Source organism: Heterocephalus glaber, unplaced genomic scaffold, assembly GCF_053883595.1.
Source record: "Heterocephalus glaber isolate CG9 unplaced genomic scaffold, H.glaber_assembly_v1.0 deba00001733, whole genome shotgun sequence".
Taxonomy (NCBI): Eukaryota; Metazoa; Chordata; class Mammalia; order Rodentia; family Bathyergidae; genus Heterocephalus; species Heterocephalus glaber.
The window spans coordinates 18,758,840-18,776,455 of record NW_028258444.1 but is presented as its reverse complement, the minus strand read 5'-3'; the positions used below and the strand labels follow the sequence as shown (position 1 = coordinate 18,776,455).

At 53.0% G+C, this 17,616-nt stretch overlaps 1 protein-coding gene across 6 annotated transcripts in view; it reads left to right on the top strand.

Annotated features, from left to right (window-relative positions):
- Positions 1-17,488, top strand: part of Fmnl3 (formin like 3) — a 61,211-nt gene extending 43,723 nt beyond the window's left edge. For 2 of the 6 annotated variants that reach the window (XM_004863017.4, XM_087200089.1), the window contains 23 exons: positions 1,966-2,049; positions 4,857-5,009; positions 6,211-6,319; positions 6,498-6,574; positions 6,913-7,006; positions 8,502-8,576; positions 8,676-8,786; positions 9,118-9,267; positions 9,689-9,790; positions 10,975-11,254; positions 11,626-11,694; positions 11,784-11,908; positions 12,106-12,308; positions 12,948-13,182; positions 13,346-13,414; positions 13,512-13,592; positions 13,688-13,817; positions 14,436-14,596; positions 14,904-15,005; positions 15,331-15,423; positions 15,627-15,750; positions 15,873-15,988; positions 16,578-17,488. In XM_004863017.4, the coding sequence (XP_004863074.1) occupies positions 1,966-2,049; positions 4,857-5,009; positions 6,211-6,319; positions 6,498-6,574; positions 6,913-7,006; positions 8,502-8,576; positions 8,676-8,786; positions 9,118-9,267; positions 9,689-9,790; positions 10,975-11,254; positions 11,626-11,694; positions 11,784-11,908; positions 12,106-12,308; positions 12,948-13,182; positions 13,346-13,414; positions 13,512-13,592; positions 13,688-13,817; positions 14,436-14,596; positions 14,904-15,005; positions 15,331-15,423; positions 15,627-15,750; positions 15,873-15,964 (2,719 nt within the window). In that variant the 3' untranslated portion in view covers positions 15,965-15,988; positions 16,578-17,488. The remainder of the gene's footprint in view (positions 1-1,965; positions 2,050-4,856; positions 5,010-6,210; positions 6,320-6,497; positions 6,575-6,912; positions 7,007-8,501; positions 8,577-8,675; positions 8,787-9,117; positions 9,268-9,688; positions 9,791-10,974; positions 11,255-11,625; positions 11,695-11,783; positions 11,909-12,105; positions 12,309-12,947; positions 13,183-13,345; positions 13,415-13,511; positions 13,593-13,687; positions 13,818-14,435; positions 14,597-14,903; positions 15,006-15,330; positions 15,424-15,626; positions 15,751-15,872; positions 15,989-16,577) is intronic. The other 4 variants (XM_021243047.2, XM_013078983.3, XM_004863018.4 and 1 more) reach the window with 4 other exon arrangements.
- Positions 17,489-17,616: the final 128 nt, after the last annotated feature.

Below are 17,616 nucleotides of genomic sequence, written 5' to 3'. Positions count from 1 at the left end.
GCTGTGTGGTAGTGGGCAGAGTATGGGTTCCATATCTCATCTATGAACCAGCTATGGAAAGCCAGGCCTCCACCTCGGTGAATCCTTCACCAAGAGGAAAACCAGGAGGACTCCTCTTGTTAGCCTGGCTGTGGAGGTGAGAGTGACACCAAAGGGAGCCCTGAGCACTACCTGCCACCCACATTACTCCAGAGGGCCTTCCCTCTCTCTCAGGCCCTGAGATCTTTGTGTCCTGCTGAGGTCAGAGTGAGGGTAGCAGTCTGCTCCTCTTGGGAGGGGACCAGAACAATGTGTGACAGTCCCCACTGCCCTCTTTTTACCTGGTGCCTGCCCCTCTGGCATCTGACCAGGAGCTTGGGCCTGAGCAGCATGGTTCCCAGGCCTTGGGGCCTCTTGGAAGTTGGCACACAAGTTAGAAGTCTGGACCTAGGCATTGGTTCCCAGAGAATAGCTTAGTACTGGGATTTTAGGAGCTCCTGCCCTCTGACCTGAGGCTTCTCCAGTTAGTTATGTGGGAGAGCCAGGATCCTTCTGAGCCACAAGTTTATCTGGCTGGCATGCAGGGGCTGCAGGGTGGGAGGAGGCAAAGGCTAGGTGAAGAGAGAGGAGGATTGTGCTTTGGTCAGAGCCTGACTGGCCCAGAGCCTGCAGCAGTATGTGTGCAGGGCAGCAAATGGGAACTCAAGCTCTGGGATGGGGCCGGCTGGGAAGTGGGATTTCAGAGCCCCTCCTATTCCTCTTCCTCCCTGGTTTGTATTGCTTTCTCTGCCCTGCCTAAGTGCCCTTTAACCTCTCCTCAAAGTGTCAAGATCCCGAAAATAGCAGTGTAGACTCAGACAGGAAATGAGAAGGGGGTGGGGAGCTGGAGAGCAGACAGACAGGAAATGGGAGGGCTGTAGGCCCCCAGAGAGGAAGCTAACTCCAGGCAGCTCCGGTGTCAGTCAGCTTTAGCCATAGTCTGCTGCCAAATCTCAGCTGGGCCTGGAGCTCCAGCCCCAGCCTCTCTCTGGAGCTTGGGGTGTAGCTGGCCAAGCTGATGTTCCAGCTGTGGGGGAAAAGCAGCACTGCAGGGGGTTGCGTACAGCTGGCTCATGCAGACCCCCAGACATCCCAGGGGAATAGAGGACTTCTGAAAGTAAAGGTTTCATCCTGAGGGTTTATGTGTCTCTGCAGTGGATGAACCTGTTGTATGACAGTCTCCCTGGATTCACTGTTGACTTTCATTCTAGAGGTATCGGCCCAAAAGGAGTAAAGGCAGAGGGCGAAAATATTCTGGGATGTTGTCCTTCGAGGGCCCTATTGTCCACCTGCCTGCCTTTTTGGCTGAGGAAACCCATATCCCCAGTGTAACTCTGAGTGGTCATGGAATTCTGGAGTGCCTTGAGCTCCTCATCATTCCGCAAGCCTTTTCCGGTTCTGCCAGACTCACTCTGACTAAACACATCCCTCTTTGCTCACTGCTTTCCAAAACTGCTGCCCTTGAGCTCAGTGAAGAGCCCTTTAGCCCAGTAAGCCTCTGTCCTGGAGCTCTCTTTGCTCCTTCCTGCCTTTATCTTGACCGACACTTCAGTCAAGCTGGGGACTTGCTGGCTCTGTGAAGCACAGCTCTGTACATGGGTCTGTGGTAAATGCTCTGGATGCCTCCACAGTAAACATTGAGCAAGGACAGTGTGCCTAGCCTTGTGCTATACCTGAGGGATACAGAAAATGATCGAGCTAGGGCCCTATCCTGTATGGAGAAACTACCTGGCTGCTTGTTTGACTGAAGCATGTTCAGGATAAAGCAAGTGGTATTGGAAGGACCTGCCCCTGGCTACCTTGCCTGCATCCTGGCTCATGGATTTTGGTCTTTAGAATTTTCCCAGCTTGGTACTAGATTCCAGAAGGATCCAGGAGGGAGTGTTATTGGGTCACCCTCCATGCACGTTAGCAGACCTCTTCTCCTGTTTTCTCCTGTATCTGCAGGTGGGTGAGGGAGTTTCTGAATGACGAAAACAAAGGCCTGGATGTGCTGGTGGATTACCTGTCCTTTGCGCAGTGTTCCGTCATGTGAGTACCCCTCAGGGCTAAAAGAAGGGACTCATTGGATGATCCCATTCTACTTAAAAGAAAGGTTAAACCTCAAGAAGTGAAGATGGGGACAGGCATCCCAGGACATAGCCCAGGAGTGATATGAAATGGACAAGAAAGCCAAGGGGATCTTTGGGGATCAGTGAAGACTGACCAGTGAGCTACAATAGAAGTTGTGTTTTGGGGAGCAAGAAAAGAGTGATATGGAAGGGAAGCTTGGGATCAAAACCCAAAGGATCCAATACCAGGACAGCGCAAGCAATCCAAGAAAATGTCCTGGCTCCCGGGAGAGATCCTTGGTGGGATCCGTCCATTTCTGCAGAACTGAGTCTTCATGAAGCAACTCTGGGTCCCCCAAATGTGAAAGCTTTACTCCAGGTCATTACTGAACCTGTGACCTTTGACCTGGCCTGACAGGTGAAGCATTTGGGAGCCCTGGGTGGGCTGGAGGCTTGGAGGCAGCCAGAAGCAAGTTAGCACAGGGAAGGTGGTGTGGTGTAGTGCAGAGAACACGGGGTTTCAAGTAGACAAAGCTGAGTTTGAGCCTCAGCTGTATCTAGTACTGCCTGTGTCAAACACATTTATCCCCTTCTGTAAGAGATCATCTTCATTCCATGGTTGTAAGGATTAATTCATGTGTGTAAACCACTTAGTATTTGGAACATACTACGTTTACACTATGGTAGAAGCTTTATTGCTGATTTTATTATTCAAAGTGGTATGCTTTATCATAATTTCCTGAACATGTGGAAATGACGGTGATAATAAACAAGGTGGCAAACACATTCAGACTTAGCCCTAGATACATTTACCCTAGGGAGAACTATCATCCCAGTTGGCTTATGTTTCTCTGTGGTTTCCCCCACACTGAGAGTCCCATGTTTTAGGAAACCCCTCAGACCTGAACTTTGGCCCTTGCCTAGACTTTCTCCCTGTCTTGGCCCCTATGGCCATTCTCCTTTGTCTGTCGGGTCATTGGTCTCCTCTCCTGAGGGGCATGAACTGATGCCTGTCATGGATTTGGCTCCCTGTCACTTTTTCCGAGTGATCCTGTTAAAGTCAAGTGTGACCCATTCCACGTTCCCATACCTGTAGAAGTCACACCTTGTGATCTTTGTACCCCTTTAAATATTCTTTTTATAGAAATAAATGAAAAAGGGCCAGGGATTTAGCTCAGTGGTTCCGGCGCCTGCCTTGCAAGCATAAGGTCCGGAGTTCAATCCTCAGTACCAAACAAAAAAAGAAAAATAAATGAAAAGTATTTGCTGAAGTGTTTTTTTTTAAATTCAGAACTTTTATAGTAAAAGGATGTAAGGTAATTTTTCCTAATAAGCCTATCTTATTTGAAAAAGCAAACAAAACCCAGCTGCTTTAAACCAAGAATACTCTGGAACCTCAGTACTAGTGTTCACTGCAGTAAATCATTTTAAAAAGAAAGACTCAGGGAAAAAGAGTGTGTCTGTATTCTGGGAAAAGTTGCGAGAAAGGGGGTGAGGCCAGTAGAGTTTGAGTGAAGGCATTTATTTGAAAGCCACATGTGCCAGTGCTCAGGAGTACTGTTATCAATGGTGGGAAGCCGCCAGCAAGCTGACTCCCTGAGAGACAGAGTCCTCTGCTGTCTACTGGAGAGTCCCATTTACCACATTCTGATTGTCAGGACTCTGACGCCTCCTCCACTTCCTGTGAAATGTTCGGGCATTGCAGATACTATTTCCTGTCCCAGAAAGCCCCAGTCTCTGTGCCTTTGACCCAGGGCCATGAACAGGGAGCAGGATGCCCTGTGGGGAGAGGAACCTATGGGAGATGCCCCCAGTCTTTAGTGGCCCACAGGGGCAGAGGACAGTGAGTGAGATTGCTTCACAGCTTCTGAAGGGGTAACACCCAGTGGGGATATGTAAGAAAAGGCCCTGTGAGTGTGTGGTCTTGCTTGTGATCTGCCCTGGCCACACTCACGAATTGCCAATGGTGGGAGAGAGATGATTCCAGAAGCAGGAATTGAGAAACTGTCCCCACTACTAGCAGGTCCCCAGTCTCAACCTGTGAATTCTTCCCTCGGGGAAGTGGAAGCCCAAGAAGCCGTTAACCTAGAAGCACCTCCTAGAAAACCTCATCTTAAGACCCAGTGCTGGGCCTAGGGTAGCTCAGTGGTAGAGTCCTTGTCCAACATGCTTTAGGTCCTGGGTTCCATCCCCAGAACCAAACAAAATTCAGTGCTAGCATAGAGTAGTAGTGCCCCTCCTAAACGTAAAAGAGCACCCCGTTCTGGGCTTGCTGGAATCCTAGCTCCCCACTATTCAGCCCTACCCAAATCAGAACAAATGGGGCTCTATCAGGACACTGAGAGGCCTGTTGGCCACTGCTGTTGGCCAGCTAGCAAGACCCATAGTTGGTGCATTGCCTACCGCTTCCTTCTTAGGGCGGATTCTCCTGTGGAGCCATAGCTTGAGATGCCCCATCCAAGGTTCAGTTTGCAGGAAGACAGCCCCTACTGCCTTAGGCTCCTGGAGGTGCCTGGCCATTAGGGAACAGAGATCTAGCATCTCATCTCCTCAGATTCCCCCTCTTCCTAGAGCTTCCTGAGGCTCCTCTGCCCCTGTCCTATGTCGGTGCTTTCCTGACCAGGATTGGGTATCCGCTGCCCAATTCTGTTCTCTCTTCTTGCTGCCCTTGCTTTTTGTTACCCTGGAGGCCTGAAGGGTGGGAGGTGGTCTCACCAGAGGGCTTGGCTCGGAACTCCTTCTATGTATGTGCCTTTGTGTCCGCATATGTGTCCTTTCATGCTCCAGGTTTGACTTTGAGGGTCTGGAGAGTGGTGATGATGGTGCATTTGACAAGCTCCGGTCCTGGAGCAGGTCAATCGAGGACCTGCAGCCACCCAGCGCCCTTTCAGCCCCCTTCACCAACAGCCTCGCTCGCTCTGCGCGCCAGTCTGTGCTCCGGTATGTGTGCACTCACTCTGCCTGCCTGCCTCCCACCCCAGCCCCAGCCCCAGCCCAGGTCTCAGTAACCGCGGTGAGTGCTCATGCTCCTCCCTCCACTCTTGCTTCCAGGCTCAGCTCTCTTGCCTTCTGCCTGCCAGTCTGTCTCTGGTCTGTCCTCTCTGTCTCCTTGATTCTGCCCAGCAGTCTGTCCTGGGTAAGTATGTGGTCCTCAGCTGTGCCGCCCCATCTGGGGTTCCAGCTCTCGTCCTCCTCCGTTCCTCACTCTCTCAGCCATTCTTCCCCAGCTACTCAGGCAGGGCTTGGGCTTCACTGGCTGAACCAGCTCCTGCCTTCATGTCTGTTTCCCTCTAGCACTTGACCTTCCCATCAGCTGCTCAGAGGCCAGCTCCCATCCACCCACCTGCTTCTTCCCTTTCCTTCTTCCTTCAGGCCTTTTCTCTCCAAGGCTGCTGCGTTCATTTGTTTGTGGTGTCTCAAGAGGCAGACAGATGGACAGGATGATTCGCAGAGCTCCTGCTGCCTTTGGAGGCTGTCCTTTGGGCCACGTAGCCCCTTCCTTGCCCTCTCTCTTGTGGCTGTGCTTTTCTCCTACTCCTCTGTGTTTTGTCCCTCAGACATTGCTCATCATTCTAGTCATTCAGAAGCATATGTGCTTACTCTTTTTTTTTTTTTTGTCTCCGTGAAACATCATTAAGGTGTTGGAGGGGTGATACAAAGTCAGGAGTAGCTGCCTGGCCTTCCTAAAGCTTTGGGAATCTGTTTTGCTTTTGGGGGTCATAGAAATGGGATGAGAGCCAAGTTGCTTCTACCCCACAAAATCTGTAGAAAATGCAGCCACTAGAAGTGGGGAGAGGGCAGGCTCAGATGAGTATCTCTCTGGGCATATTTCCAGGACTCAAAAGGCCTCGAATACTACCATGTGTATTTTGAAGACTCTCTGGGGTTAAAGTGGTTTTTGGGCATGGGTTATAAAGCTGAGATCCTGGGAAGTTGGTGACAAAGATCTGTCCCAGGGAAGTAAACACAGGCTGACTGCCCTGCCTCCTGTGTCCTGTCTCTTGGCTCTTGGTACAAGATCCTCCTCCCCCCATTTCTGCCACTGCTGAGGGGCCACCTGCTGTCTGGGTGATGGTGAGCGCTCCGAGACCATTCAGCAGTGACCTCAGTCCCCACCTGACTGCCTGGCCCTCTCCCCCAGGTATAGCACTCTCCCTGGCCGCAGGGCCCTGAAGAACTCCCGCCTGGTGAGCCAGAAGGATGATGTCCATGTCTGCATCCTTTGTCTCCGAGCCATCATGAACTACCAGGTAAGGGTCTGCACCAGCTGTGGGCGCTCTGCCTCTTCTGCCTTATTTGCCGAAGCAGGAGAGCTAGCAGGCACCAGTTTGCGAGATAGGTTTGCTAGATGGCCTTCAGCCAAGGAAATCATCTGGGTTCTCTCTTCCCCATCATCAGGGTCCCCTCCTTTTGTCCTTTTTTCTGCAGTATGGCTTCAATCTGGTCATGTCCCACCCCCATGCTGTCAATGAGATTGCACTTAGTCTCAACAACAAGAATCCTAGGTGAGTTCCCCACCCTGCTCCAGGCTCTGGAGCTCTGAGCCCCATTTGTTCCTGACAAGTCCTTCCTGGCCTTGGGGTCCTGTAGCCAGGGTCAGAACCTTGGTTTGCCTCCCTCCCCTCTGCCGGGAAAATGTCCCTGGCTTCCCTCTGGTCTGCACAACAGTGAAGGAGCAAGTCTTCCTCCCTCTCTTGTGAGTCTTCCTCCCTGCCTTCTTTCTAAACCCATCCCTGCCCTTTGCCACCAAGGCATTCTCCAAAGGACTGCCAGCCGTGGACATGGCCTGTGTGGTAGCCAGGATGGGGAGCTGGGATGCTAATCTTCCTTCTTTACCCCTTAGGACCAAAGCCTTGGTCTTGGAGCTCCTGGCAGCTGTGTGTTTGGTGCGGGGAGGTCATGAAATCATCCTTGCTGCCTTTGATAATTTCAAAGAGGTCAGTCTCCTGCCTGCATGTGTGTGTGTTTTTAGCAGGGGAGAAGATGGGGAGCCAGTAGGTAAGCACCATTAGCTATAATCTCCACTGATTTTTAACATCCTACTGCTTGGCTAAGCATGCTGCTCCCCAGAGCAGTACTAGCACTAAAGTAAGACTGGAGGGGCTGGGGATTTAGCTCATGGCATTGCATCTGTCTCGCAAGCACAAGGTCTTGAGTTCGATCCCCAGTACTGGGGGAAAAAAAAAAGTAAAACTAGAACTTCAGTCTTACTAGATCTCATGCCAGGAAACCCCTTGATTGGCTAAGAATGCTGTAGGCTGTGATGAGTGGTCCTAACCTCACCATCAGAATCACCTGAGGGGCTTGCTGTGCCCCACTGCATACCCACTTGAGCCTGGGCATCTACATTGAGACTCCCCAGTAGTTCTCCTTCAGTGAACATATGGGTGGAACCCAGAGCAGAAAGATGTCTCCGCCATTGGTGAGGAGAAAAGGAGCTCCTATGTGGAATTTCCCAAGCTCTTGGGCCTGGTTTGGTAACCCTAGTCTGCTTGAACATGGGATTCCTCGACATCCAGCCACAGCTGTGGTTCCACCCCTTCCTTCTCTCTGGATCTCTTCCCTGACATCCATTGTTCAAGCCAGGAAATGGCTCTTCCTCCCTGAAGCCCAGGGACTCACAGGAGCCTCTGGACCCCTCAACAGAGGGCTTTCCTGCACACTGGCTCCTCCTCTGTGTCCCCTGGGACCTCAGCCTCCTGCCTCAACCCTGGCCTGACTCCCTTTTCGCCTTCCTTCTGTAACTTGGCAGCACCAGAGCCCTGTGTTTCTAATTGACCTGGCCTCAGAGACACCTAAAGCCTAGCTTGAGGGCACAACTCAGAGTTGGGACCAGATACCCATGGCCAGATTCCAGGTCCCAGGTTTTCTGTCCAGAATAGGGAGGTGAAGGGGACATAAAGAGGATTAAGATGTGTTGCCAGGCGTGGTGGTACGTGCCTGTAATCCCAGGACTTGAGAGGGTGAGGCAGGAGGATCACCACAAGTTCAAGGCCAGGCCAGTCAGGTCTACATAATGAGTTCAAGGCCAGCCTGAACTCATTATGAGTGAGATCCTGTCACACACACACACACACAAAAAAGATATATTATGATATATACCAACTTCCCATGTAGAATGTAATCATTATGTATTGCAAACAATGTACTAATAAATTTTTTTTTTAAATATAGTGTCCAAAATGGCCCATTCCCTAGATAGAATTATGGTTAAACTTGGTCTGAACAGGTGCCTTTGACATGGTGTTCCTGGGAGCCAGTCCTTGGGAACTTGGGTTCTTGCCCGGGGATTTAGCTCGGTGGTTCTGCCGCCTGCCTTGCAAGTGCAAGGTCCCGAGTTTGATCCCCGGTACCAAAAAAAAAAGGAAATTACAGGAACTTGGGTTCTGTGTGAGGTATACATCCTCTTGCTGAGAAAGTTTGCTCGTTCAGGTGTGTAAGGAGCTGCACCGATTTGAGAAGCTGATGGAGTATTTCCGGAATGAGGATAGCAACATTGACTTCATGGTGAGGAAGTAGGCCTGGGGTAGGTGCATACCCAGTAAGGCTGCAGTTCCCTAAGTATGGGGCCATGCTGATGTGTGTTGTGATGCCCCGCTTCCCCAGGTGGCCTGCATGCAGTTCATCAACATTGTGGTGCATTCTGTGGAGGACATGAACTTCCGGGTCCACCTGCAGTATGAGTTCACCAAGCTGGGGCTGGAGGAGTTCCTGCAGGTAAGCTGGCCAGTGTCTGTGAGGTGAGGCATTTTGGGAATCAACTTAGACACATCACAAAGAGTGTTTCTTTTACAAGAGCCTAGTCCTGGATGCTTCTGGAACATGCCTGTCTTCTGCGGCTTGGGACTCAGGTCCATCAGTAGAGGTGTCCCCCTCTAAGATGGCTGATAGCTCCTTGCAGACTGATGCTGATGAAGCCAGCAGCAGGAAGTCCCTGGGTTGTGTGCTCTAGAAAGTGGTAGTGAAGGGTAACCACAACTAAGATTTCCCAGGACACTCCCCAGATCCTTCTGGCTCCCCCAATTACTACTCTCTGCTTTTCTTCCAGAAGTCAAGGCACACAGAGAGTGAGAAGCTGCAGGTGCAGATCCAGGCCTACCTGGACAACGTGTTTGATGTGGGGGGTTTGTTGGAGGATGCTGAGACCAAGAATGTAGCCCTGGAAAAGGTGGAGGAGCTGGAGGAGCACGTATCTCACGTAGGTGGCCTCTGCTTGCTGGAGCTGCTATGGAGGGTGGGGACAGCTGAGTTCCAAAATCTTGAGCTGACCCACTTGGCTCCAGATTGAACCCCAGGAAGGCTTTAGAACCCACTGGGGCTCTCTACAGTGTGCTCTGGCTTGAGCCACTGACTACCCGTTGGAACACACATTGACCTCCAGGGCTGGGCTTGAGGTGACCATAGGCTTGGGACAGACTGCTGTCATCTGCCTGGTATCTTGCTTTTCACATGGTGTCAGACCCTGGGCCCACAGGCATGATTTAGGGAAGCTACCTGACCAGGGTGCCTTTGGGGCCTTGTTGGGGGTTTGGGCCCAGGTCTGACCAGGCTTCTGGCTATGCTGAGTGCCCAGGTTTTAGGGATAGTACTGAATCTGCCCTGCCCTCCCCTTCCTGCAGCTCACAGAGAAGCTTCTAGACCTGGAGAATGAGAACATGATGAGGGTGGCAGAGCTAGAAAAGCAGCTGCTCCAGCGGGAGAAGGAGCTGGAGAACATCAAGGTACCAGATAATCCAGGGGAGAGGCCCTGACTGTCCAGGGGCTCCAGTGCCCCAAGACCTTGCTTCTCCCTCTTGAGTCATGTCAAGGAAAGATACGTGTGTGTGTGTGTGCGTGTGTGTGGTGTGCATGTGCGTGCACATGCATGCACCTGTGGTACAAGGCCTTCTCACTGAGCTGCAGTATCCCCAGCCTTTAAACAAAAATTTTTTTTTAAATTTTGAGACAGGATCTCTAATTTGCCCAAGTGCTAGGCTCAAACTTATAATCCTCCTGCATAAGCCCCTCAAAGCTCTAGGATTACAGGTGTGTGTCACCACCCCCAAATTCAAGGAAAGATCTTGATTTATCCTTGAGGCACTCAGATAAGGGCAAGCTGATGATTTCACCCTATTGTTTAGTTGGGGAATGAAATTGAAGCCAGAGTGGACCAGATATATACAGAAGAGGGTGGAAAAGGATGAGGCATCCAGTCCAGGCTACCGCCTCCCTCTCACGCTGCTGCTTTTCCCTCCATGGGGTCCCCCGTCCCTGCTTACTGAGCAAGGGCAGGGTAGCCTAGGTGCTGTGGCTATTTATGAGGCTGTCTGCCAGGCATCCTAAGTCAGGAGGGCAGGTACTCCTCATATTTCAGTCTCTGTCCCCATACCTACCTTTTCTTTGAGAGGAACACAGGCTGCCTCCACCAGGCCCAGTCTGTATCTTCCCAGCCCCTGCTAAATACAGTATCGGGAGCCGTGGAGAACACAGAGATGGCTAAGCCAGGGCCTGTCCAAGGGGCTTCCAAGGGCTGGGGATTTAGCTCAGTGGTTCCGCTGCCTGCCTCCCAAGGGGCTTCCAAGTGAGCAACAATACAAGACCAAAAGAAATAACAGCGATGAGGCCTTGTGGACAGAGCAGCTGTGTCAGACTGGCAGTGGCCAAAGTTTCACAATCATCCTTTTGGACCTTGAGAACAAGTGTAGAGGGAAGCACTCCTCAGGGTGCCAGGGAAGGCAGGCCAGCTCTTCTGCTCACTGCTTGTTCTGCTGCACTAGCTCCCCCGCTCCCCACCTGGAATTCTGCTCCCAGTACCCTCAAAAAGACCCAAGTTGAGTGTCCCTTGGGTAGGAATTCTCACTCCTTGGAATAAGGACTACTATGCCGGTAGGTCACTCTTTCCTCAGTGGCACTGTCTGCTTGATAGGAGACGTATGAGAACACAAGCCACCAGGTGCACACCCTGCGGAGGCTCATTAAGGAGAAGGAAGAGGCCTTCCAGCGCCGATGCCATCTGGAGCCAAGTATCAGAGGCCTGGAGTCCATGGCGGGAGAGGCCCTGGCCAGAGTAGGCCCTGCAGAACCAAGTGAGGGTGGACCGCCCTCTGATCTGGACCTGCTGGCTCCAGGCCCACCCGCTGAGGAGGCCCTTCCTCTGCCTCCACCCCCAGCTCCTCCCTTGCCGCCACCCCCTCCCCCATTACCAGGTAATCAGGACTCCTGGCCTTGAGGGGCAGCCTCACTGTGGGGCCAAAACCCTAGTAAGGGATCAGCTGGGAAATAGCATCATTTGAGGGCTGGAAGAATATCAAGTCAGGGTTAGAGGGCTGAGGGAGGGCCCAGATCCAAGGAGCTCAGGTTGCTAGTGCAGGGTAAGAGGGCAGCTGTGGCCTGCTCCTCACTGCTTTCAAGACAACAGAGAAGAGGTGTAGCTCTTGGTAAGTCAGGACTCCTGGAGGAAGCTTGAGCAGAGCTCACAAACCCTGAGGGTCTTGAAAGATGAGGAACAGGCAGAGGGGTAGGTGGCCTGGGCAGAGTCTTGTGATTGGGTTTCTGTGCCATTTTTTTCTTCCCCTAGACAAATGTCCCCCAGCTCCACCTCTCCCTGGTGCTGTTCCCTCTGTGGTCTTGACAGTGGGCCTGTCTGGTGAGTGTCTCCAGGGCTCTGGGAAGGGCTGGTGGGACCAGGGGAATGTGTCCTTGGTCCTTGCCTCACTGCTCCTCTTTTCAAACCAGCCATTCGAATTAAGAAACCTATCAAGACCAAGTTCCGGCTACCAGTCTTCAACTGGACAGCACTGAAACCCAATCAGATCAGTGGCACTGTCTTTAGTGAACTCGATGATGAGAAGATCTTGGAGGTGACAGGGTCTGGGGCCCAGAAAGGTGGGCTTGGGGGGTAGGAACCAAGTTGTCCTTTTAGCCAGATTCTCTGGACTGGGAAAAAGCCCAGTGTCAGCTTCATGAGTCAAAGTTGGCACCATGTTGGGCCTAACACGAGTGAGTCCTCTCATAGTACAAAGCTGTAGCACTTTGCCTTCTTGTCTGCACCTGGTAGGACCTGGACCTAGACAAATTCGAGGAATTGTTTAAGACAAAAGCGCAGGGCCCTGCCCTTGACCTCATCTGCTCCAAGAACAAGACAGCGCAAAAGGCTGCCAGCAAGGTGACCCTGTTGGAAGCCAACCGTGCGAAGAACCTGGCCATCACTCTACGCAAGGCTGGCCGCTCAGCTGAAGAGATCTGCAGAGCCGTCCACATGTGAGGCTCCCACTGACCTAGCCTTGGTCCCCAGCCAGTTGGCAGCCCAGTTCTCCACCCAGAAGTCTGGCTTTTCCTGAATTCTAGTGCCGACAGAATTCCCTCACACCCTTCAGCCATCCACTGGCATGACCAGAACTGAATGCCAAGCAGGCATTGTGTGAGGTGCTAGAAATTCGTCCCAGACCTTATCCAAGGAGCCCCTAGATCAGTGAGGCTGGTGCAGCAACACTGAGTGATATCACCAAGATGGCAGAGTGCAGGAAGTGAGAGCCCCAGAACTGAGGTCGGTGATCAGAGTGGGCTTCCCAGAACAGGTACATCTCAACCAGGCCTGAAGGAAATGAACATTAGCCCAGTTCAGGGCCTGGAAGGAGTATGTTGCTTTGGATACTGAAAATGGAATCTGGCTTTAGTGTAGGGAGGGGAGTAGAAGAGACAGGGCGGAGAGGTGGGCAGAAGTTTTACAGTCCCTGCTTAGGTCCTTGGACCTCAGCATTGTTGAAGAGGAAAGACATCAGAGTAGCATGGAGAGTTTCTCAGGACCATGGCTGGCACTGTGGCAGATAAGACAATGGTATGCTACCTCTGGCTGTGCCCCACAGTCCCCCAGCCCCAGATGTTCTTTCTCCTGCACAGGTTTGACCTACAGACACTACCCGTGGACTTTGTGGAGTGCCTGATGCGATTTCTGCCCACGGAGGCTGAGGTGAAGCTGCTGCGGCAGTATGAGCGTGAACGGCAACCCCTGGAAGAACTGGCGGCTGAGGACCGCTTCATGCTGCTCTTCAGCAAGGTGGAACGGCTGACCCAGCGAATGGCTGGCATGGCCTTCCTGGGCAACTTTCAGGACAACCTGCAGATGCTCACACCGGTACACTCCTCGCCTAAATCCCTCACCTGAACTGTGGTTCTGAGGGTGTCCCTCCACCCCCCCTGCCTGACCCCCTCCCCTTCCCTGCCGATCCTTCCGCCCCCTCCCTGACTTCAGTGAATCTGCCAGCCTGGGCTGACTCAAATGTGTTCATCTCTTCTAGCAACTCAATGCCATCATTGCAGCCTCTGCCTCTGTCAAGTCCTCACAGAAGCTGAAGCAGATGCTGGAGGTGGGGAGAGGAGGGAATGGGGTGCTAGTGGTTCCCAGGTCCTGGGTGGGAGCCTTGGGGCATTGCCTGACCTCCCTCCCATGTATCTTTTGGACAGATCATACTTGCTCTGGGAAACTATATGAATAGCAGCAAGCGAGGAGCTGTGTATGGCTTCAAGCTCCAGAGCTTGGATCTGGTAAGATGGCGGCATGGGCAGGACCCCTGGGGGCAGTAGTGGTAAAGCCAGCATGTTTAGCTCTGTGGCACTGCCCCTCCCTCCCTCCCACCCAGCTGCTGGACACAAAGTCCACTGACCGGAAGATGACACTGCTGCATTTCATTGCCTTGACGGTGAAGGAAAAATACCCAGACCTGGCCAACTTCTGGCACGAGCTGCACTTTGTAGAGAAAGCTGCAGCAGGTGAGGAGACCTTGGGTGGGTGTATATCCTTGGCTGTCCTCATGTCCAGCCCAGGACAATCCCAAGAAACTCTGAGGAGAGGGAACACTTGGGTCCATTTGTTTCATCTTCTATTTCAAAGCTTTCCACTAGAGCCATGAGCAGGAGCAGCCCTGGAGGGAGTAGGTCCAGCCCAGGCCTTCTCAGCTCTTCCCAGCTAGGTGCCATGGGACCAGGAAAGGAAGGCAGTAACTCTTTACTCCCCAACTCCTTCAAGCTCACTTAGAGAGACTGCATTTCCTATGTGTGGAAAGTTATTAGGAAAACCATAAAGCCCTTTATAGACATAAAGTAGCTGTTATTTCTGCCCTAGCCTTAAAAACTGGGACAGGCCTTAGGCAGCTCCACTTTGGATACCAGCAGCCTCTGTGGCTTCCTTTCTTTTGCTACCTTGTTCTTTGGGGCCAAGAGCTCACAGCCTCCACTCCTTTCCCCTGCTGCTGTGGAGCCTCAGCTGGCCTCGTACTTCACTTCCACACGGTGTGACAACCTGCTGAGGGAGAGGGCATGTTTGCTGTATCCCTGGGCTGGGAAGTGGGCACGTTGGGCAGGCCTCAGCCAGGCCTCTGGTGGCCACAGTGTCCCTGGAGAACGTGCTGCTAGATGTAAAGGAGCTGGGCCGGGGCATGGAGCTGATTCGGCGGGAATGCAGCATTCATGACAACAGCGTCCTTCGAAGCTTCCTCAGCACCAATGAAGGCAAACTGGACAAGCTCCAGCGTGATGCCAAGACAGCTGAGGCAAGCAAGGGATTGCTGGAGGTGGGAGTAGCGGGGGAGCAACCTGGGCCAACTACCAGACCTCTCAAGTTGGGCTTGCCTCGGGTTCTTTATCAGGCAGCAGACCAGCTCTCTGAGGATAAAGATTTTGGGGGTGGCGGTAGCCACCTTTGGAGACATACTCTTCAGAGACTTGGGGACCCCACATTCTCTGCAGCTCCCAGGGCCTTGGATGGTTGGTTTCCTCTCTTCAGCCTTGGGCTCTGTTTTCTGTGGGCCTTCTGTCTCCTGGTGTGAGAGCTGACCCCTTCTCCTCCCCTTTTCCCAGGAAGCCTACAATGCAGTTGTGTGCTACTTTGGCGAGAGTCCCAAGACCACACCTCCTTCTGTTTTCTTCCCAGTATTTGTCCGATTCATTCGTTCCTACAAGGTAAGGTGGAGAGAGTTCAAGAGGAGTTTCTCTGACAGAAAACTGGCTGCGGGAGAGAAGTCTTAGGCTTCAAGTCTGGGCCTTTTCCAATTCCTTTGAGTCCTGGGGAAACAGCAATGGATGCTGGTGACAGGCCTCTTAGCTATGAACTGGTGGGCAGGGTGGGGGCCCAGGCCCTTCCTGTCATTGTTAGTGGGAGGAAGTGCCCCTCCAGAGGGTGGCCACCTGGGGTTAGCTGGTCCCATTGCCACCCACTCTTTATCCTCAATGTCAGTCCCTCCCCTCCCAGCCTGTGTGAGCCTCACCCCCCACCTATGGTTCTTAGGAAGCAGAACAAGAGAATGAAGCCCGCAAGAAGCAGGAGGAGGTAATGCGGGAGAAGCAGCTGGCTCAGGAAGCCAAGAAGCTGGATGCCAAGGTGGGTGGACCAGTAGCTGGCCTAGAGGGAGCAGAGAGCTAGAGAGGAAGTGGAACACTGGAACAGAGAGGCCCCAAGAGGACTTAAGGGCTTGAGTTCAGAGGAGCAAGGCGTAGGGCTCTGGGAGGGGGATTCCTAGCAGTGTGCAAATGAACGTCCAGGTTGAGGCATCAGGTTAGTGATGATTTCTTCCCACTTCAAAGACTCCATCTCAGCGGAACAAATGGCAACAGCAGGAGCTAATTGCAGAGTTGAGGCGGCGCCAGGCTAAGGAGCACCGGCCTGTTTACGAGGGGAAGGATGGTACCATTGAGGACATCATCACAGGTACAGATGGCCCTTTGCCCTCTCTGGGACCTGGCCACTGGGGCCAGCCCACAATCCCTTTGGGCCCGACTCCCACCCAACCCACCATGAGGCCTGACCACTGTCTCTCTCCTGGGCCACAGTGCTGAAGAGTGTCCCTTTCACGGCCCGTACTGCCAAACGGGGCTCACGCTTCTTCTGTGATGCAGCCCACCATGATGAATCAAACTGTTAACCCCCAAGGCTGGGGGCCTGACAGGTACCAGGCACCACAGCTGCCCCTCTGCATGCCCACTCCCCCAGAGTCCTGCTGGAGCTCACAGGCACCTCCCCTGGACAACTAGGAACCATCCCCTGGCAGCCTCCCAGTGATGGGGACACATCCTTCTGCATGCCCCATGCTCTGAGAAGCATGGCTTAAGCCCTGCATGTGCCGCTTGGGAAGTGGTATTTCTCTCACTAACGCTCTCATGGCTTCTACTAAGAGTCGGGCTAGGGAGTTGCCAGGCCAGGGTTGGGGGCTGTTTTAGCACAGCGAAGGCCAGGCCTATGGTTTTGATCACGAGTGTCCTGAGTCCTTGCCTTCCTCAGAGTTCCTTCTAAGAGCTCTGGCTGGCAGTAGCTGATGCCAGTAGGCAGTAAGTAGTCAGATGGTCCTTATCTCTGCCTCCTGACATTCAGGGTCTCTCCTCAGCTTTGGGTCTTCCCATGTCTACCCTGTCTCCTTAGCCTCTAGGTCCCCATCACACCACTACCACCAACACACTGCATGGCTGGCTCTGCTCTGCCCTGCTGTGGGGCCACCCATGAAGGCACAGTCCTGCTCAGCTGCCCTATCTTCCCCACAGGCCTCCACTACCAGCCCATTGTTGTTCGCCACCAAGCCAGGAGTGCTGCACCACCCAGTGGCCCCCCTCGGGCTCCAGGGCCCCACTGAGACTCTTGGATGCAGAAGCGCTTCAACCCTCAGTCCTGCAAGTCTGGCCAGTGGACCTGAAGCCAGGGGCCCAGTAGAAGGCTATGGTGTGCGCTCAGGTGTGCCACCCCAGCTCTCAGGCTGGGTCTTAACCTGTGCCACTGTGAGCACTACTATAGGGGCTTGGCACTTTCCTTCTGCCTCCAGTACTGCACTTTGCCCCCATAGTCAACATCATTTCCTGAAGGGTCACCAAGGACCAGCTGAGGGCTTGGGAAAAATATTTCCAGCTTTAACCTACACAGGGGCACCTAGGCCTCTCTCATAAAGCCCTGAGGGATGAAAGGAGAAAGCCCCTCTTTCTGCTTCTCCCTTCCTTGCTCTGGTCTAGAAGTATTCAGGCTTCAGGGGCCCTAGCACCCTGCCCACCTTGGATCATCTCTTACCAGGAGGGAGGCCCTTCTCTGCCTGGCCCCCGCCTGCACCCGGGTGATAAGGGTAGAAGAGGTGCCCAGCCCACCGTCCTTCCCCTGGCTCCAGTCTAGGTGGATGCTGGCCTTGCTGTGGTGGGGTGAAGAGCAAAGGCTGTCTGCACTGGCCCCAAGACCACTAGAGAAGGGTGTGCCAACAACCTCAGCTCCTTTCCTTAGCTAGTGGGTTTTTCTGGCAGAGGGCAGGAAGTATGATCCTCACAGACGATTTGTTAGTTCGCTGCCAGTTTCTTCTCAGTCCCTGGAAAGGGAATGCTGGGGCCACCTCTCTTTGTACATGTACTACTTCCCTTTTCTCTTGTATATAAACCCCAGACCTTCCCTCTCTTCTCAACAAAAGCTTGAAGCACCAGGCCGTCTCCTCTTTCTGGACTTGGGGAGTGGGGAATAGAAACCTCTGTCTGGGGTAGGGCAAAGCTGGATGGGTGGTCTCCGACCACACAAAGGGAGACACGAGCGCCCTCTCCTGGGCATCTGTTT